A 22417-nucleotide genomic window follows, 5' to 3' on the forward strand; every position below is an offset into this window, starting at 1 on the left:
TTAACTGTTTCTTGCATTTTGTCTATTCTATTTCCAAGATTTTGGATCTGGGAAATAGAATCTTGGAGCATCTTTACCATCATTATTCTGAATTCTTTTTCAGGTAGACTGCCTATTACCTCTTCATTTGTTAGATCTGGTGGGTTTTTACCTTGCTCCTTCATCTGCTGTGTGTTTTTCTGTCTTCTCATTTTGCTTATCTTACTGTGTTTGGGGTCTCCTTTTTGCAGGCTGCAGGTTCGTAGTTCCCGTTGTTTTTGGTGTCTGTCCCCAGTGGCTAAGGTTGGTTTAGTGGGTTGTGTAAGCTTCCTGGTGGAGGGGACTAGTGCCTGTGTTCTGGTGGATGAGGCTGGATCTTGTCTTTCTGGTGGGCAGGTCCACGTCTGGTGGTGTGTTTTGGGGTGTCTGTGGACTTTTTATGATTTTAGGCCACCTCTCTGCTAATGGGTGGCGTTGTGTTCCTGTCTTGCTAGTTGTTTGGCTTAGGGTGTCCAGCACTGTAGCTTGCTGGTCGTTGAGTGAAGCTGGGTGCTGGTGTTGAGATGGAGATCTCTGGAAGATTTTCGCCGTTTGATATTATGTGGAGCTGGGAGGTCTCTTGTGGACCAGTGTCCTGAAGTTGGCTCTCCCACCTCAGAGGCACAGCACTGACTCCGGGCTCCTCAATTTGGGATGATTTGTTGTCTATTCATGTGTTCCACAGATGCAGGGTACATCAAGTTGATTGTGGAGCTTTAATCCGCTGCTTCTGAGGCTGCTGGGAGAGGTTTCCCTTTCTCTTCTTTGTTCTCACAGCTCCTGGGTCTCAGCTTTGGATTTGGCCCCGCCTCTGCGTGTAGGTCGCCGGAGGGCGTCTGTTCTTCACTCAGGACAGGGTTAAAGGAGCAGCCGCTTCGGGGACTCTGGCTCACTCAGGCCGGGCGGGAGGGAGGGGCACGGAGTGCGGGGCGAGCCTGCAGCGGCAGAGGTCGGCGTGACGTTGCACCAGCCCGAGGCGCGCCGTGCGTTCTCCCAGGGAAGCCGATAGATCTTTTCTTATCCACTCCCTCATGTGACTAAGCCTGCCTGTTCACAGAATAGTGGTGCCGCCCGTGAGCATTAAACAGAGCAAAACTAACTGGACTGCAAGGGGAATGAACCCCTGACCCTGGGCTCATTACCTCCATTCGTAAACCAGGGCAGCCCAACAGTCAGCCAATTAGTGATTCACTTGGCAGGACGGGCCAGACCCATGTGCTGATCCAGTCCAGATCCAGGAAAGGCTATCAGAAGAATAGAGTGGCAGCTGTCAAGAGCAAGATTCGCTTACTTCCATTTTTAATGTTAAAAAAATCTTGTACATTTTAAAACTTGAATCATACTGTGTGTTCTGCAAGCTAGATTTCTGATTCATCATTAGGTTGAGATTCATCTATGTTGTTTTGTGTATTGGAATTTATTCACTATTTTGATTGCATTTTATGACTATTATATTTGATCCGTTCTACCGTAATGGACACTTGATTTCCGGTTTTTTGCTATTATAAGTAGTTCTGCTGTGCATATTCACGTTTGTGTCTTCTGGATTGCACGTGCAAGAGTTTCTCCAGGTTCTATACATACCTAGGAGTGGAATTACTGGCCTATAGGATACATCTTTACTTTTACCATTTGATATCAAAGTGTTTGTGCAGGGCTCCGCTCCACTTTATAAGTATTCCAGTGATTACGCATCCTGGCCAATACTTGATATTGTCAGACTTTAAACATTTTACCAATGTGGCAAGTGTGAAGCCATATTTTAATTTTATTTAAAATTGGTTTTTTCCTCCATTTTCTAGAATACTAGTAGAGTTGTACAGTTTTTTGTAGATTTACTGGCCATTCAGCCTTCCTCTTTTGTGAAGTACCCATTCCAGTCTTCTGTCCATTTTTCTTTTGGCTTCATCAGTGAGCATGTGTACTTACATTCCAGATGGTAATGCTCTGTCAATTATGTGTTGCAAATATCTCTCCCAGTTTGATTTGCCTTTTTACACTTTAATATCTTTATAGTTCTCATTTTGATGTAACTGGTTTGTACTTTTTGTCTTATTAACACACAAGCTCTTTCCCCACTGTCATATAAATGCTCTCTTATGTTATCTTTTAAAAGTTTTATTCTTTCCCTATTTAAGTATTTAATCCATCTGGAGTTGACTTGGACTACTGCATTCATAGATGAGGTTAGTGGTCTAAATTCCTTCCATAAAGATAACCACCAGCACCGTTTGGTGGGAAGTCCTTGTGTTTCATGCTGATCTGCAAGGCTGGCTTTTGGAAATCAAGTTTCCCTACGTGGGCATGTTTGCTTCTGGGGTCTGTTTGGGATCTTCGATTATTGTGTTTATCTCTGTGCCAACACCACACTTTCCGTCTAGTGTTATTTGACTTCTCGCTGTCTGGTAAGGCCTCACCTGGTGTTCTCTAGGAGCATCTTAGCTATTCTTGGCCCTTTGTGCTCCTGGAATAGAAGAAATGCTGTTTTCTAAATGTTCCTTCTAAGAGCTAACTGAATTTGCAGTTAGGCAAGGAAGATAGAAACAAGGTTTAGATGTTCTGAACAGTAAATATCAGAGTAAATGTGTTTACTTGAATTTTACTTGGTCATAAAAATTAAGTTCATGAAATTTAGATTTGAGATGAGAATTTATGCTCAGAAGGTGTTTTTTAAAAAAATTGTCCAATATCTACAAACCATATTAATACAGATATGTTAAACCTGTCTGGTTGGTCGTGCTGTTTTTATCACAAATTTAATTAACATTGAACTTGGACGAGCAGTAATATAGATAGTGCTTGGCCAATGAAGCCACATGAGACTATAACTAGAGCTCATGAAATAATGGTCTCAAATTATTTTAAGTGCTTGAAATTTTTAGTAATATGCAGGCCCAGGCACAGATATCAAAAGGGAAACTCAACTAGGGGTGTGTGTGTGTGTGTGTGTGTGTGTGTGCGCGCGCGTACGTGCGTGCGCGCATGTGTGTGTGTGTGCACGCACACTCTGGTAACTGTTCACTAAGGGAATAAATAGAGAATTTTAATGTACACATTCAGCCTGGGAAACTTTGTATTGTTTATTAAATAAAGCAGAGAAAGCAAGAGAGGAGTCAGCACAGCGGGAAATAAGGTCACCAGATAAGGCTTCTTTGCTACCCTGTTTCCTGTTCTGGATGGCTCTGCCTGTCCTCTCGGAGCTTCATTCCTCTTACCCAGCTTGACAATTTCCCATTTCCTGTCACTCTCTCTGTCACCTCCCCCATTCTTGAGCTGCCAAACCAAAGCAGTTCACACAGATGAAGAGACACAGTTAATTTGTTGAAGAGCACAGAGCTTTCAGTAAACACCTTCTTTCTGCATAAGACTGTAGAGATGACAGGAGCTTTATCAGCAGAATAACTGGATCAACTTCTTACTGTACATGTCTATTAGGTCTACACCCAGATAGCAAGTCAGCTCACCTCTGCCTTTCTTTGCAACTATATAGCTGCAAAAAGAGGGAATGGCTACAGTAGCCACAAAAACGTTTTGGGAGGGGGTGGCAGGATTTTTTGGAATCAGTGTCTGCATTTTTAGAATAAAGCAGAGCATAGATGGCAGCTGTGCAGGATCATGTGTGGAGGAGAGGCATTCAGGAAGTATCAGTGATGATACTCTGTCACAGAGGGATGGATTTCAGAAAGCCCTGTTCTTATTTTCTGAATTATCAAAGTGGTGAAGACATTACCATGTTTTGATTGATGGTCTAAGAACAGCAGCAGCCCTTGTCAAACTTAATTATAGGGGGTAGAAAGAATTATGAAAGGTATAGGATAAGGATGCATTCCAGAGAATCAAAAAAGTTTTGAGTTTAAAACCACCTAACATTTTACTAAGAAACTACTACATTCAGTGTAGGTACAGTTAACTCTGTGGTTTTTCCTACATAAATTAAGGGTCAGGAACCTAGGTTGGTCTGATCCCACTACATCACTGATAACTAAAGCACCTTAATAAGACTTTTAACATAAAAAAAAAACCTATGGAATACAAAATGAAATAAGCACTATCTGCTACACTGTTGCCTTTTGGCCTGTGTAAGAGCAAGTCAAGGACTGCCAAGTGGCTTTCCTTCTACAAAGTTCATGTCTCTGGGGTTACAGATGTGTTAATTAGCTAGGTGGTGGGAATCCTTTCATAGTGTGTACCTACCTCAACTCACAATGTACACTTTAAATATCTTACCGTTTTGTCAATTATACCTCAGTAATACCGGGGAAAAATAAGTTCACGTCTCTAGGTACCTGACTTGAAGTTCAAGGTTTTGTAAAAAATAATTTGTACGAAGTGAAGATTACTGATTAACTACATCAGGGGCTTCCAGCTGGTCTATAACCTCCTGATTTAAGAGAGAGTCAGGAGGGAGCTTAGTCTCCCATCCCCTGAGCCTTCACATCCACTTAAAGCTGAGTCACTGAGCAGAAACCAGAAACTATGTTGCTGCAGGCCCTGCCAGTGTTCTTTTCATGGACTGGTATCATCTCTGTAGAGAGATCACCACCAATAGGGTTCCCCAGGATTCATGAAGGCTTTGTTTTTAATACCACTGGACAGGGAGATGGAAACCAGGGTTCCACTTCTAGCTCTGCCTTGGCACTTGTCAGTTATAGCTGTGTGACTTCAAACAGGTCACTTGGCCTCTCTGAGCTTCACATATAAAATGAGGTTGAATTGCACGAATCTTTAGATAATGTATGTGAAAGCACTTAGCATGCCTCTCAGTGCACGCAGTTGGTGTGCCAAAAATGTTTGTTTCCTCCGTATTAAACTATGCTGAGGCTGAAAAATTCTAAGTTGTAATAATTCCTTGATTTCCAAGATGGCCATCACTATATTCAGTAAACAAATGTATGTTAACTGATCCTAGGTAGAAACCATGAGGCTCAGATCCAGTCCTCAAGGAAGTAATAATTTATTAGGGGCAATAGGATATATTCAATAAAGATGATTGCTCTTAAGTTCCAAAAAGGACCAAATTCAATGGCAGTTCAGAGAAAGAGAAAATTTTTGGCTACAAGGAAACTTGGAAGTATTCATGGAAGAAAGAACACTTGAGCTCTTTCTAAAATTTCTAAAATGCTGTGGAAAGCTGAGATTTGGACAGGTGGAGACTAGAAGGTTTGGGGATGAAGACATCCCAGGTTTGGGGGATGACATGGAGATGGGCAAGTGCAAAGTGTGTCTGCAGCCGCCCAGTTTGAGTGAAGTACGCAGAAGACTGTTGGGAGATAGGGTGAAAAAATGTGACCTGGGAAACAGGCCACAGAAGACCTCTGAGCACTTAACTGGGGACTTTTCTCTTTTATGCTGTAAGCAACCAAGAGTTATTAGAGCATAGGCTGTTGCTGTGCTGGGGCTAAATTATTCTTGAAATCACTGGGAGGGCAGTGGGGCAACCAGAGGCAGGGAAGTCAGCACAGAGGCTACTCTCTCCCTTGTGGGGAGGCCGTGGGGCCATCAACGACTCGGGCACGCCACAGACTAAATATATTTTAGGGCTTTTAGCAAGTGACTGTACAAGTTGGTGATCTGTACTTAAGGGAACATATTATTACTTTTTTTTTTTAATGGGAAGGAGCTCTTAAATTTATGTTATGACCTGGCCTTAGAGCACGAAGAAAAGCCATGGAGAATGTGACACAGACCAAAGGCCTGAATTCAGGGGATGGTGAGAGCAATGACAAATGAAAGATGCTGGGCTGCATGAGGGAAATATCAGCAGGGCTTGGCCTGATGAACTGCACACGGGGTAAAGGAGAAAGTCCAGAACTGAAGTTCTGAGTCTCAGTGATGATGGGATAGCAGTAACAATACGGAGTAAATTCATAAAAATTGTAGTTTTTGAAACTGAGTCATTTTGCTGTTTAAAACCAGTTCTGCCCAAGTCAACAGTGCGGTTCATCTGTCATATTTCTGTTTATAGCTGCATGTCTAACATATAAATCTTTTACAGTTCATTCCTAAGTAGTAGGAAAAATGAGGGGTTTCTATTTAAGTGGAAGGCTCCATCTTAGAGAGTAAGCCTGTCTGTCTGGTGACACTCCAGAACACTAAGCAAGCTGTGCTCACAAGCTGCAGGTGGAGCACTTCCAAAGGCAAAAGATCATTTCTGCAAAGTTAACGCCATGTGAACAGTCAAAACAAGAAGTACGAAAGAAACATTAAATAAAAGAGTTTGCTTTTATTTAAAATACAATGCATTTACACAGTCTTTAAACCATGGATTATTGAACAATACTGGTAATCTACCCCTCCCTGGCACCCTTCTGGGCTACGTGAGCTAGGAATTTTCTGACTAGCACCAATGCAGATTGTAACAGCGCAACAGACTAGAACACAGCCAGTCCAGGCATTCGAGTTAAGGACACTGTGGCAAATCATGACTATAATGAAGTCATCCTTAATTTAGCAGATATTAAAACTGCACATTAATTATATGTTAAAGAGCATTTAATTAATGCAAAGATGCAACATCCAAGCCACTTGCTAGTTGTGAGTAGTTCTTTAAAAAACTGTACAATTTTATAAAATTTGTGTTTGTACATTAGTTACACAAAATGCATACTTCATAGACCTTTACTTCATATTGTAATGCAAAGGTTGCATATTTTAGGCAGACAGTGAATATGCTGGTGAATACTAAAAGTGTTGTAATACAATATGGTGTAAAAATAAAAACACAAGACAATATACATACATGCTTATTCAAGGACAAAAACAAACCAGGCATGACGACTAACAGCTATTTCCTTCAAGATCAAACAACGACAGTATTAAATATCAGGCACCTTCTGCAGGCCTGATTTATCTTGGGGGGGTTGGGGGCAGACGGACGACAAATGGCGACCAGAAGTAGGCTGTTTGAAAAATACGAGGTCAAATTAAGCATACATTAAAACACATGCATTAAACATGATAAACAGACTTCATATAGTTTAAGCCCTGGATAGCTTTAAAGTAGATGGCTTGAGTTTCTTACATAGTTTGGCTAGCTTGAATCAGTGATGTTTTGTTTCTGACTTGCCCACTACTTCAGTTTTCAATTCATGGCCCTAAGGAACGTGTGCCATATTCAAGTCCATATATTGTATCATGATAGCGATTAATAGTCGTGCTTGTTAGTGCACATATTAACTGGTCTGGTAAGGCAAAAATGTTTTCATGATAAAATAATAAATTTCAAGCTTACTTTATTAAGCAGCATATAACAAACAACAGCTTTTAAACTTAAATAACTGTTATGGCCATGGAGCTTCATTACACAGCATTTCTGTTCACACCCAACCACTGGTAAGTTTGTAGAACATCTCTTCATCTAAACTCTCATTTTGGTCTTTTGCACGTGTTGAGAGAAATATGTAGCCACCAATGAATTCATGAACCACTTTGCAATCTACTTCAGTACAAATGAAGGACAATCGTACTTCATCTGCAAACTCTACAGTGACCTAGAACAAAGACAGAGAACGATCAGTCCCTGCAAAACTCCAGATGGTTGGGTCCAAGTGAAGCTACTGTGCTTAATTAAGGTCTGTCCTTATCACAAAATACTTGCTGGTCCTCAAATATTTTTTAATCCTAAACTAATAATGCCTTTAAGTCCAAAAGCATAACTCAAGTTTACTAACCCCTCCCCTCCTCTTTTTTAGTTTTCTTGTTCTGAAAAGGAAGACTGAATGCAAGGGGGCTTTAGGTCATTAGGTTCCCAAATGGTCTCTGGTGATTCAATTAATGAGAATGTCTCTCTTGAAGTCCTGGGAGAAAACCTACTTCCTGTGTTTAATATCTGCTTTAGATATTTAACCTTTAGGTTTCATGTTTGAGTATTTCAGAAATACAAGATTCTATGAAGTAACTGAAATCGATACAACAAACCCAGCGACCCTAAAACAGATGACTTACTAGTAAAACATTCTGTTTAAGTGATGATCATGTACTCCAAGGCTAGGGGCAGCATGATGTGCCAGGCTTTAGAGCCCTAAGTATCCCAGTTTGAATTCTGATTCTGTTACTAAGTGTGTGGTCATGGACAGTGACGGCCCTCAGTCCTCTAAATTCTAGTGTCCTCATTTGTAAAGTGGGGATAATCCATCAACCTTACAGGGCTGAGGTGAGGTTTAGAAATACGGTACACATATAAAACATCTAGTATCATGCCTGGCACAGGCATTCAATAAAGAGTGGCTGCTGTTTGTGAGTGGAAATATTTATTTCCACTCACAAATATTTATCTAAATAGAAATATTTATCTATTTATCCGTTATAGAAAGATAACCTTAAAGATGAGGCAATATTGTAACATCTTATGTTCTTAGAATATCTAGGCTAGTTATGAAATAGGCAAGTTTAAGTAGGAAATGAATAGAATTTATAGGCCTTTTTCTTCTTAATTCATTCATTTTTAGCAGACAGACTACATACGCATTCAAGTAGCATAGTTACAGCTTACCATTTTTATTTCCCAGTTTACATTCCACTGTTTCATGTTACTGAAACGCCAGGTTTTAATTGCATCTCCTGTGCTGGCGTCCATCCTAATCAGTCTGTTGTATGCAATTCCAATAAGTTCTTCTTTTTTGCCCCCTTGGAATCTACAGCATTAAAAACATAAATAAATGTTTTAAAACATGTTGGGGGTGGGAGGGGGACATGTTGGTCTGTTTTTCTTCAAGACACGTGTGTTTTAATTCTAAAAAAAGTGCTATTCTTGCACAAAACAGAAATGCAATCATTTTGAATTTTTGATGAAACAATTTTAAGTATAGAAAATACATTCCAACATTCTTTAAATTTTACTGTGTAACAGGTTAATGGGTCTCAGGAGGTAGCTTTAAATGTTTAATTTCTAATTATATGAAGTAGATTAAGTAAAAAGGCACAGATTAAGGTTTACACATAGGTGCTTAGTAGAACCACTGACCTTGCAATAAAGTGTGTGATGCCGAATTCTGGTAATGACTGCCAAGCTTGAATAAATCTCATCTTGGCTTCAATTAGACTCATCTGAGCTACATTCTGATGGGCCTCCAAGATTCTTGCTGTTATCTAAACATGGTTAAACATCATCTTTACCATTAGATATTATTCTTTCATGGTAGAATCAAGACAAAAAAGATTAAAACATTGAATTATGTGCCCCACCCAAAATTATGTATTGCAAGAGTTGGAATTAGAAAATATCTGAAGCTACATTTGGGAATTTTAGTAAAATAATGACTTTCCAAAATAAACCTCAATATATATTTTTTCTTAATTTTAGTTTCCATATGTCAAGAAACAGTGAACTATTAGGACTGCATAACTGCCATTCTTGAGACATATTCAAGTACACATACATATGATACTGCATTATAAAACTATATTTTCTAATCCTCATATACATGATGGGTTTTAAATTCAGCACCAAGATATATGATCAGAATGAGTACCTGGCATACAACTTTCTAGCAGGAATAATATATATTTTAGCAGCTTTAAAGTACTTGAAATCACTGTAATAACTTTAAAATTTTTCTAAAGGAATCATTAGAAAGGTTAATTTTTTAATTTAAATTATACTCACTTTGGGATGACTATTCCCTCAAAGAGTAGAAAGAAATTAATCCATGAGGGGAGATTGTAGCTAGGGCTTTAAATATTTTTAGTTATTTCTTTTCTTTTTCTTTCTTTCTTTTTTTTTTGTAAATATGGAGAACTTACCAAATCTCTTATATAGCCTGGCTGTAGATGACAATGCGAGGAAAAGAAAAAGGAAGCAGAAAGAAAAAAAGGCAATCAGAAAAAATGGCAATGAAGCAAAGAAAAAGTTGCGGTAACACCTGCAAACCAAAATTCCAGCCAAAAACCATGCAAAAAATTACTTTAGATGGAAACCAAGCAAAGTAAATGCAAGCATGAAAATGAAAATGAGAAAGCAGCGATTCACTTTCCATTTAGAATACTGAGAAACACTCCACATTATTTTAGATTGTTAAGTGTTACTAAAATTAAGGGTAGAAATTTGTAGGGAGAAAATTAAGAGCAAATAACCTTTCCCCCTTCATGTACCAGTTCTTACTGGTTAGGGTAAAGCTAATTATTTTAGTAGCAAAATAAAAATTAATATTCAAAAGCCTTTAATGTTGTCTCATATTGAGTCAGATAATATATCCATGCACCGCTTTTCAGAAATAAGTTGAAGGCATAAAATAAGTGCAGTGACCATACTGTTTTTTTATTTACACAAGAAAAGCAAATCCCTCAATTACCATCTGTTTTTTGCATCCTTTTTCCTGGAAAGGAAAATAAAAATATGCCATACACTACAGTAGGAGTGGTGGCTATAAACATATTGGTCCATTTCAATTTGGATTAACATGGATAAGATGTAGAAAAATTCTTTCCTTTAAAATGTTAAAATCCAGTTTGGGAGACATCTATGTAAAAAATATCCATAGCAAATTTAATTAATATATAGTTGTTAGGAATTAAAGTAGATTAACTATAACAAAGGCTATATTGATGGACCCAAAGACTTTATGCCCTGGTAGGGCTGAATGACCCCATGGCCTGCACATCTTAGACCTACCTGACCCTGGAGTGCCACTGGATCATACAGTTTAACAAACAATTACTGAGCAATATGTCCAATGACTGGTACACACCTGACACAACTAAACTAAACTAAACTCCTGCTTATTAGTACTTACTAGGTGTCAGGGCAATAATATGACTCAACCTCCAAGTCTAGTTAGGGAAAGGAGAACTCAAAAAGAATGTGCATTTGATAAGATGCCAATGTGGAAGACAGGGCTAGAAAGATCCTTAATCTCAGACCACACACATACTGCCATCCTGCCAGCTAAAGACAGTCACACATTCTCTGTTCTCAAGAGAATTTTCAGCTGACATCTATTCAAGAACTCACCAACAGAAAAGTACCTTTTTAAAGCAAAAACTATCATTTTAAAGGCTTCTGAGAAAACAATACCTGTCTGACAACTAAACTAACATTTGGCAATCTTCACAATTATACTTTAAGATCTTTTATTCCTAATACCTGATAGTGAAATGAGATTGCTAAAGATCTGAAACTATTCATTGACTTTGAAGGCAAATGAATCCACTTTTAGAAACAAGTCTCTTTATAAATACTTTTTAAATGAATTAACTAAGAATAAAAAATGAAATTAGAACTCGATTCACTTTCCCTTTTTAACTTACAATCTACATTCCACAAAGCTCCCCAGGGCAGCATTTCCTCCATTCCTCACTACTCCCACATCATATGACCGTGGGATAGACCATTTCCATGCAGTTTACACAACCTCTGTAACTTAAAGACGAATACTTGGTGATTAAAACTTCTGAACATTTCTAGCTAAGTGATTTCAGATCCATATGATAAAGACTGTATTTAAAGTTAAGAATTAGTAAGTGTTCTGGATATATCATTGGGCCTTTCCAGTAATGTTTTAAAATTACTCCTTAACAAAAATAAAAATGAAATACTTATTTCAAAGTTCTTCTTCACTCCCCTCCTAAACTGGAGCCTTTTCCTTTTATGGCATGATGTTGGGTGTAGAGAATATTGGGGGCTATCCCAAGTGAAACTCCCCTGGCAAAGAACCTTTTATGGGGTAGCCCAAGTGAAACTCCCCTGGCAAAGAACCTTTTATGTTGTACCAAAGAACCTTTTTCCTAAATAGCAATCCTCTTATGGTATTAATTTCCAGGAAAGGAATTCTAAACAGAGGGAACAAAAGCAGTGAATTTCAATGAAAATTTACCAAACTTTGTCACATTATGCCAATGTTGCTTAGGTTTTGACTGTTAATGTTAAGAAAAGACAATGTTCAACGTGGACTATATCTACCCTCGTAAAGTTTATTTCCAAAGCTGAAAAAAATCAATTTTGACAGCAAGAAGAGTCATCACAGATTTGGTTGGGAAATGCTGGCTGTGCTTTGTATCAGACTTACTTTATATAAGGAATAAAGCTGCATGAATTAAGGAACACAATGCGGTAAGACCATATTCAATTTCCTGAAAGAACATCCTGTTAGCAGAGTGATTTCCTCAGGTTGTTTAGAATAAATATGCTCCCAATATTCCACCTCATTATCTTTCATATTAAAATAATAAGGCTTTTCTTAAACGACCAATTTAAACTGACTGAAAGCTATTTATTTCTTATTTTATATTTTAACCACCTGATATGAAATTAAGACCACCACTGAAAATAAAAAAGTTGTGTTTAAGAGGGGGAAACTAAAGTATATGTAGAAAATTATAAAACAAATCAGCAGAAAATAGCAGATGAAGTAAAATGAATCAAGTACCTGCTTATTCTTGTACTTTTTTAGATAGCGAGGGGACACCAAACATTCAGGATTTATATCAGTTGTGATCTGCTCTGGTATTAACTGAGGATCTGGATTTAAATGCTGCATCTTCAGAAAGGAAAGAATATTTTGAACTTCTAAGTTATAAGAACTGTCCGCCATGGTCTTGCCTTTGGAGGCCAATCTGCAGGCTGCCATCCAGTGTGCATACTGTTTTTCCTGTTGAAAAGAAATGCTGAGGTTTGAAATCTATCACATGATGGGTCCTTTGAGTATAAAATATAAGAATGAATGGTCAGCTCACTAAGTAAGGAAGCAAAGAAAATTGAGGTTTACTTTTAATCAGAAAACTTACATTGTCACAACGAAGCCAGATTTCATTCATGCCCTCTGCAACTGGAATGAGGAGTTTAATGTTAAATTTTTGGCCTGAAATGTTCACATCTGGGGTAACTTCACACCCTGTAGTAAAAAAATTATTAAAATGATCAAATTTACTCTTAAGAAATCCCAAGCCAATACAGGCAGCCCTCATTTTATGGCATCTTAACGTGTTGAAAGTTTGGTGCCATGGAATCTATAAAACAGGGAATAAATTCTTTATGCTCAGTAATTTTGTCCGGGGGTGGAGCAAAGAATCAGATCTATATAATACACAAGAGATTTAACGGCACAGAGTTTGTGGCCCTTGATTGAGAAGAGAAGGAAAGAGTCCTATTAAAAGGATATTTTACCAAAAACACTTGCACTCCATCCCACAAGTTTTATATGTATTGTTTTAGTATCATTCAGTTCTTTGAATCTTAAGTTATTTGGGATTTTTTCCCTAAGATTCTAAATGTACAGGGATTTTTAAATATCTTTCTCTAATTAAATTCTAACTTAACTGTGTTTGGGTCAGAATAAATGACTTTTATGATGCTTTTAAAAAAAGGCATGTTTTGGGTGGATTACCCAGTTTGAGCTAGAGTCCTATGTAAGGGCCTCCTTAGGACCCACTGCTCCCTAACTCAGCTGCTCTCCTCTCCTATTCCTGTGTGGAAGCAAGAAGCTTAACGGCACAGGGGAGGGGAGGCACAGGATCTCCTGATTCAACTGAATGCTCCTGGGCACAGGCCTCCTTCCAAAACTCCAGGGTGTTGGAATATTTAACAAGTAGTTCGATTCAGAGGGTGATCATTTGAACAAAAATAGTTTCTTAATCATTTCTTTGTACATATGGAAAATTAACTGTAAGCACAATATATTAGGAGTCCATCTGGTATAGAAGGTAACATAAACTTATATACATGGGAAGTCAGTATGAAAATAAGTGGCATGCAGAATTTCACTCTACTGGCAGGTTTTCAGGAATACATACATTTATGGATTATAAAAATCCATGTAACCAACTCTGTTAACCGTTAGCTGGTGGCTTTACAGAAGAGAACACAGATTTATTGAATGTATATACCCAGTTAGATAATGGGACAATGGTCAGAATAAATTAGTAACCAGTATAATAGAGTGAAGAAGAGCTCTGCAAGCAGACAGATTTGGGTTCCAGACCCTTCTCAACCACTTCATAATCATGTCCAATTTATTTATGCCCAAATACCCTGACCTTTAAACTCTACCTCACAGGGATGCTGTAAGGATCAATAAGATAATGAACATGTCAAAGCTCCCTAAAGAGTATTCCAAGTGTTAGTACTTAGTCCATGTCACCCTCAATACATGTTAAGACCATCCAGTAGGCTCTATGAGGAAGAATGTAAACTGTTAGCAGGGCCTGCTGTTGCCTTTCTCCTTGTACTGGAGCAACTTCTCCCGGCACAGAGAGTACAAGGAACAAGATAATAAACCTCTATGTATCTATCACACAAAAAGAACATATGTTTAAATTGTCATTTTTCCCCCATCACATAAATGTTTTAAGTATCATATAAAAGAAACAGAACATGTCAGATAAAGGAGAGATCCTCTCCTCTCTAGAATTAACTTCAATCATTAATTTGATGGACCTTCTCCCCTCTTTGCTTTCTTTTTAGAATATTTACTCCACATAAATAGCTACCACATTAACTCCTATACAATCATTGGAAACAATTAGGAAGTTGTGTGGCAATGTGTTTAACCTGCAAAGTTAAAACAAAGAGATGTTTGAAGATACACAATCTTTGCCACAAATTTCATTAATCATGCAAGTAGATTTAAAGTACCCAAGCCCATTATAATTAGACCTCTTTTTAAAGTAAAATACCAAAAAAACCTAAAAAGTGAGAGACCAAGCGAGTGGTAACTCAGGCACTAGTGTAAGCACAGAGGCACTCAGTAGCCACCTTTCAGACAGTATTCACCCCACGCCTGCTCCAAGCACAGGCTACCTGCTTCCATGGTAACCATGCTGGACCTCACTGTAACCCAATTACTAGTCCTCTGAAGCATTAAATGCAAACAGCCCACTCTGACCACAATCTTCCATCCTAAATCTCCTCAAAGTCTTTGAGAGACCCAATCCTGCGACCCTATCACTTTCTCCCCATCATGTTTCCACATCTTCCTTCTCTGCAGTCCCACCTGGACCCCACTGCACCAGCTGTCACCTCCAACTCCCCAGACTCACTGTCTTTCCATTATACACACTCAGTAAAACCTTAACCCTAGCTCAACCCAGCCATCTACCACTTACTTGCCTCTGCTCTGGCTGCTGAGCACTCTAGGAGGGAAAGGGGGAGAAAAAAAAAAAATCACAAAACTGGGCAGATAAGTTTCACCAGAAATTCGTCAATTCCCAACCTTAGCCTGCCCGTTGAGGCTGGGAAGCCTTCTGTGTTAACAGACATTCTCAACAATGTTTATTTCACATCTTCTCAGGCCTCCTATGCCACTCATTCTCAGGGGACAACCTCACATTACTTTCCCAAGAAGATGAAAGCCATCAAAAGTGAGGTGCCCCAACTTCCTGCCACCAAAGCAGATAAACCTGGCTGCCCTTGCTTCCACACAGTGGAAGAGGTGTCTCTCCTCCCAAGGCTCTTACGTCCGAGTGGGCTGAATTTTCTACCACCCGTCAGGAGCCTTGCTCCATCACAGAGATCTTCTCCTCCCACCTCCCTTCCTTTCTTTCTACTGTGACGTTTCCATCAGCATTTAACTTCCTTGAGTCTCTCATCTTAAACCATAAAATGCCTCTCTCCTCTACCTTATACCTCTCTCTTCTATTACTGCCCTCTTTCCTCCTTCTCTGTCACAGATGAGGTTCATCAAAAAGCTATCTTTGGGGGCTTCCCTGGTGGCGCAGTGGTTGAGAGTCCACCTGCCGATGCAGGGGACACGGGTTCGTGCCCCGGTCTGGGAAGATCCCACATGCCGCGGAGTGGCTGGGCCCGTGAGCCATGGCCGCTGAACCTGCGCGTCCGGAGCCTGTGCTCCGCAACGGGAGAGGCCACAACAGTGAGAGGCCCGAGTACAGGAAAAAAAAAAAAAAAAAAAAAAAAAAAATCTATCTTTGTTTCCTATTTACCTCTCAATGACTGTACTTTGGCTCCCATACTTAAAAGCCCACTGAAATCTGCTGAATCTGTTCTTAATCAAGGTTACTAACCACCTCCATGTAGCCGTAATCTTACTTTTCTGTAGCATTTGACACTATTGACTACACTGTCCTTTTCGAAACAACTTTTACCTTAACTTCCCTCATGCGTCATTTCCATGGTCTTCCTATGTATTATTTTTTGTGGTTTACGTCCCTTGCAAGTTCCCCCTCCTCTCATCTGCCCTGTCCCCTAAACATGGGCGTCCTGCAGGATCCTGCCCTCAGACAACTATTCCAGTGGCCACATCCCCCGTTAATACTAACTGCCGCCACATCACTATCTGCAGCCTGGATCTCGCCCACGCGCCAAACAGATATCCCACCAGCACCGCAAATTTAAAATAACCCAATTAAATTAAGCTCATCTTCCTCCCCAAGCTCATCTCTTCTATATTCTCAATCCCAATACCACCCTATCCACCCAGCTATATAAGCCAGAATCAAGTCCCTCCCCAAGCCTCTCCCAGGTCAATCACCCAGTCTGTTGATTGAACTTCCTCAGAACCTAATGAAGTTGCGCCCTTTTCTCCACCCATATTGATAAACATAATTCGCATCACTATCACTGCTCTAAAATTACTCCTCTATACTGTAGCCAATATAAATATGATGGATCCCATCATTTTCATAATAATCTTTCAGTGTCACTTCATTGCTGCCAGTTTAAAAAACTTAACCATTTTATCCTCTAATTCCTGCCAATTTCTTCTGCTATTACCTCTCATAATTAGCAGGAATGGATTCAACAGCTATTAAGGAAGGGTTCACCCTCCCCACTTAAACTCCATATTCCGGAAGCACAACCCGCCCTGTGACTGCTGATGCTTCTCTCCACGCATTTGCACACCAGTCTCTTTTACCAACTCTCCTCCTTCCTTCCACAGATCACAATTTTCTGTTTTGGATCTTAACTGTGACATTATTTTCCATGAAGTCTCTCCTAATTCTCTCCAACGTCACTGAAGACTAACTGGTACAGCACCCTTACCTCTTTGCTCCTCTGATCTATTGCTTACCTTTTTTTTTTTTTTTTTTTTTTTGCGGTACTTGGGCCTCTCACTGCTGTGGCCTCTCCTGTTGCGGAGCACAGGCTCCGGACACGCAGGCTCGGCGGCCATGGCTCACGGGCCCAGCCGCTCTGTGGCATGTGGGATCTTCCCGGACCGGGGCATGAACCCGTGTCCCCTGCATCGGCAGGCGGACTCTCAACCACTGAGCCACCAGGGAAGCCCTATTGCTTACTTTTTAAAGTACTATTTATTGCCCGAATTGTAGCAGTTTATCTCCTGACATGCTCTAAACATCTTGAAGGATGCGACTATAATCTCTTCTTGCTCCTGTCTCTAGTACCTAGCACAGTTCATGGCAGGAGATCAATCGGCATCTGCTGAACTGCACTTTTTAGAACTGTGCATTTTAGATATCTTAGGGGCCTTAGAGAACATCCAGTCCAACACTCTCATTACTCAGAGGAAGATACTAAGGTCCAGATAGGCTACTTTTCCAAAATCACAGAGCAGAACAGAATCTAGGCCATTTGATTTAGTTTAGTGGCAGAGCAGAATCTAGGCCGTTTGATTCTTAGTCTAGTGTTACCTTCACCAGTGTGATGTGCTAGAAAAGTGCTCCTTTGGGAGGACTTGGGAGAAGTGGGGTTGGGACACCCTGTAGGCTGTTCTCCATACCAGGACTTAACTTCTCAGTTATAGAAGGAGATGATTAAGGATGTAATAGGGACAGAGAAGACAGGGGCCAGAAGACAGATTAAGTCTCTAAATCAAGAGTGGATAATTGCAGCTGGTCCTGAGCAGCTTAGAAGGGGAGCAAGAGGACAGCTGCAATAGATTTTGAGAGTAACAAATAATGGTAAAGACTTAAAAGTTAAGCTCGTGACTTAGAGAAAAAGACAGTGAATCTAACTAGAAGTTTTAGGAAAATTACAGAATTTCAACACATGGGCATAGCAATCATCTACCCAGGGCAGAGGTCTTTCTATTTATTAAAATGTGTGTAACTATACAGCAATAGTTCGGATGACTACTGGGCAGAATAGAGATAGGGTAGAGATTTGGACATCGTGTTGAAATATACTAATGCACAATTTACTAAGAAAAATTAAGAATACAGATCTACAGATGTAACTCCAGGGCCCGGAAGCACCTAACTCCTTTCTTAACTGCCTCTCCAACCCCTTCTTAACTCAGGAATTCAAGTCTCACAAGAATGCATCTGACTGGAATCTAAATACCACTGGAAATGAGTCTGGAAGATGTATTTTGGTCCTGCAGCTTTGCTGTAAGGGAAGGCACAGTAAAAGGAGTGTGGAGCAGCAAGGAGCCAACCTGCCGCGTCCCCCACCAAGCATGCTGGGTGCCTGGGGCAGCGAGTGCCGGGGAGCCTGGGGAGAGCAGGCTTCCTGGAGGAACTGGTATCTACACCGGAAGTGAGCTGGCAGTTTTAAGTAACATCACCGCAAGTGAGAGGCTCATGAACAATCTGCAAGACCAGATAAAGGCTGCAGAGAATCACAGAAAGAGGCAGCAGGATGTCCTCCAGCCACAGAAGAACCAGACCAACCTGGAGCGGGAACTCTCCTACCACCTGAACCAGTGCATCCAACAGATGAGAGTGGTGAAGGAGCAGTGTGAAGAACCAACAGAACTCACTAAAACCAAATGAAGCTGCAACTCCACAGACCTGAACAGAAAAAAAAGACCAAAACCAGCAGCTCTGACCCTCAGCCAGGCTCAGTCTGGGCCACAGGAAGCAAGCCCGCCACAGCTGCCACAGGACCGCGGAAACAGGTCCAGCAATGTGTGCCTCAAATACCAGCCCCTGTTCTGAGACAGCTTTGGATCTGAAGAAATAAGAGGAAACCAATGAGATTCAGGTTGTCAGCTAGCAGGAGCCTCCGAGGGGTATCCTGGGGCTGCCCCAGGGGCCAGGACAAGAGCAGTGTGGAAGATGACGAAAACGTGCAGGGAAGAGGTGTTGGGAAAGGGGAAGCACTCAGCCAAACCCTGCAGGTGGCTAACCCACTGGTGAGCCAGAAAACCAGGAGACTGGGGACCTGAGCTGGACCAGCTTGTTACCAGTGAAGGTCAGAAAGAGGAGTAGGATGCTGATGAGGAAGGGAGAAACCAGCAAATCTGGGAGGAGGTGCCTACAGCACAGATGAGAATGAGGCAGAATCTGAAAATTAAGTGGGCGGCTCCTGCAGAATGAGGCAAACCTAAATGTCCTAATACTGAAGAACAGAAAAGAGCCATCATAAATGTACTTGGGATAGAAGTAGAATCACACACTTCAAGTGAGGACTGCACAGAGATTACAACAAAATATTCATGTGAAATTGAATACTAAACATAAAAAAGTACCTAAAGGAGTTAAGAAACTGAAAAACTAAACAACTTTATCCCCCAGCAAAACAAAGTATACTGAATGTTAGCTAACAGATATTCCACCATCAATATTGGTCATTCCAAGGCTTTCCTTACCTCTTAGGTTCATCTGATGAGCTGGTGTGCCACTGGATTCTTCTTTGCTCTTATAGCAAGAAATAGATGTGTCTTTAAAGGTGCACCAATACTGCTTGTAACCTTTTAGAGTCAGCTTTTTTGGCCTATGTGTCAAAGAGAATTAGAAGAAAAAAAAAAAACACTTTTGAAATAACTTTATCAATGCTATGTTTTAGCAGCAAAGTTTCACAATGTTAAAAGTCTGAGACCAAGTTTTACATATGCTGAATTCAGTTCCCTTTTGGCCAGTGTGTTATATTCAATGTTGCTGTTACTGGATTTGCCCCTCCTTTCTCAATCTACTCAGGAAGATCTTTCAGTGAGTGGGCAGAGGAAGACACTAAGGCAAACATTCCAGTATTTCTGTCAGTTGTAGCTGTCCCTATCACTAGCAGGTCACATGGAAAGCATAGGAAAATAAAGGTGAAGTAAATGTCAATAATTGGAAGGTTCCTAGGTCCTGTAATTACCTGCAAGCTCATGACGTCCATAGGGCTGCCTTTGGAGCCTCTCTAAACAAGCAAGTTTACCTGGCAAGACTAAAGTGAGGGAAGTGCTTATCTCTCAGGCATGTATTTCAGTGGTGATTTTAACTTGTCACTCCAATGTCAAACATGAAGCATGAGGAAGAGAGGATAAGGAAAAGTGCAGGTAGTTAAAAAAGGTGTGTAAAGGGAGAACAAAGTAGGGTAGAGAGCAGCATTTGAAATTGTGCCATTAGCTCAGAAATGTTACATATGTGGAGCTGTTATATGTTCACCTACAGTAAGTGGTTTATTCCAAAATGGCTTTATATCTTATATTCCACATCACCTCCTTTCCTCTTTCTGCCTTAATGCCTAGCGCTCTTGATTCTGTGGAGTATGACTAGATCGACCGTTTAAAAGTCTAGGTAAGATACACTGGAACCTTGTTATAAAATGTCCCATCAACAAATGAATAGAACTCAATAGATTCTGGGGCTCTAAACAAAGAAGCAGCCACTGACAATAGCAGTTCATTATGTACTGCTTTCACCCAGACGGGATGCTTTATACTGATATGCCACTGTATGTTTCAGAATCTGCATGATGCAATCCATCTAGGTTTACACAATCTCCTCCCCCACCTTAAGGAAAATGTTTATCAGATAAAACAACTTAATAAGTACTGCAATTTTAATTTGGTAAAGATGGTTATTTTCCCTCATTTGCCAGTCAGAGTAAATTTCAAAAACGTAAACATGGCTATAAAACTGACATTTATTCATTAATATTTGGAATTCCTCCCCTTTTGTACTTACTTGAAAACTTTAATATAGTCAGCAAGTTCAGGAATGGAAGTGATGTCCCCCTAGGAAAAGAATTAAATCATTTTTTTCTCATGAAAAAAAAATTTGAAACTCTACTGTTTAGTATCTGATATCAAGAACCAGCTTATTCAGTAAACAAGGAAAATTACATAAAATACAGATTATAAAGATTTTAAAGGTACAATCATATTATATGGTCACATAGTACAATGGTATTTTCAAATGGCATAAAAAGCTATTAAAAATTTGATCAAAATAGCAAGTTATACAACCCACAAGAATATACTGTTGATTTTAATATAGCTAAAACTGCTTATAGCTGCATATGGAACTTTTGTAACTCGTAACAGTCCTTAAAATAGTGTTTCTTCTGTGATAACTAACACCTAAGCATTTAAAAATTTTCCTGAGATCTATTTTTCTCTTCTTTTTGTAATATTTCAAATTTGGAGATCACTAAATGGATTTTACCATGACCTGAGATTAATTTTTCCGCTGAAGAAATATTCTCCCACTACTTGTAAGAGAGTGTGCAGACTGTCAAGATCTATCTTTACTGTGTTGGAAGCACTAGACACTAGAACAATATTAATGTTAAAAAATTTCCCTGGAAGTTTTCTGGAAAATTGATGTCTGTATTTTCTAAAGCACTAAATATTTCTCTGTATCCCCCATGAAAACCTAATTCCACAGAAAGGTATAAAGATCAGTTCAAACTAAATTAGTAGGTAAAAGATTCACCCTACCAAAATTGTTGATGTTTTACCCCCTTCCAAAGTAATCTCCAGGTCTGAAAGGGCAGCATCAACTTCATCCACTTCTTTGTCACTGTTGTTCAAATGATTCTCTGATGTCATGATCGACAGCTTATTGATATGATACTGAAACCAGAAGTGATATTTTATTTAAATGATTGTTCTAACTATAAATTCTAAAATGAGATTATTATCTGTATCTATACTGAATGTCTTTCATCACCTAATCTGAAAACCTAAACGTCTCTAAGAATTAGAAGGATAGGAAAATAATGGGCATGGCACCTGAAATCAATGTCCTAAACCTGCTAATAAATGTTTACTCAAAAAAGTAGGGTCCCTGGACAAATACAAATGAATTCAGTTTGGGTGTCCGTAGAATTTAGAGAGTTAACGCCTCTCCCACTGAACTCTACATGAGCAGAGACTTTTTTTTTTTTTTTGGTAATAAATTTATTTATTTATTTTTGGCTGCACTGGGTCTTCATTGCTGTGCACGGGCTTTCTCTAGTTGTGGCGAGCGGGGGCTACTCTTTGTTGTGGTGCGCGGGCTTCTCATTGGAGTGGCTTTTCTTGTTGCGGAGCACGGGCTCTAGGCACACGGGCTTCAGTAGTTGTGGCTCGCGGGCTCTAGAGTGCAGGCTCAGTAGTTGTGGCGCACAGGCTTAGTTGCTCTGTGGCATGTGGGATCTTCCCGGACTAGGGCTCAAACCTGTGTCCCCTGCACCGGCAGGTGGATTCATAACCACTGCGCCACCAGGGAAGTCCACGAGCAGAGACTTTTAACTGTCTTTTTTTCCCACTGCAGTATTCCACGTCTAAAACGCATGCTAGAACCAACAAGTATTGGATGAATGAACAGAATATGCATAAGGTCTTCTGTAGAAATGGAT

At 39.9% G+C, this 22417-nt stretch overlaps 1 protein-coding gene across 1 annotated transcript in view; it reads right to left on the reverse strand.

Annotated features, from left to right (window-relative positions):
- Nucleotides 1–6221: 6221 nt before the first annotated feature.
- The window catches only part of FERMT2 (FERM domain containing kindlin 2), a 69646-nt gene continuing 53450 nt past the window's right edge, over nt 6222–22417 (reverse strand). Inside the window, exons 8-15 of the mRNA XM_081228092.1 lie at nt 21516–21650; nt 20761–20810; nt 19458–19582; nt 12739–12845; nt 12381–12602; nt 8981–9105; nt 8510–8651; nt 6222–7508 (exon numbers count right to left, since the gene is read on the reverse strand). Coding sequence (XP_081084218.1) covers nt 7335–7508; nt 8510–8651; nt 8981–9105; nt 12381–12602; nt 12739–12845; nt 19458–19582; nt 20761–20810; nt 21516–21650 — 1080 coding nt within the window. The 3' untranslated portion in view covers nt 6222–7334. The remainder of the gene's footprint in view (nt 7509–8509; nt 8652–8980; nt 9106–12380; nt 12603–12738; nt 12846–19457; nt 19583–20760; nt 20811–21515; nt 21651–22417) is intronic.

Source organism: Mesoplodon bidens (assembly GCF_964165515.1).
Source record: "Mesoplodon bidens genome assembly, chromosome: 3".
NCBI lineage: Eukaryota > Metazoa > Chordata > Mammalia > Artiodactyla > Ziphiidae > Mesoplodon > Mesoplodon bidens.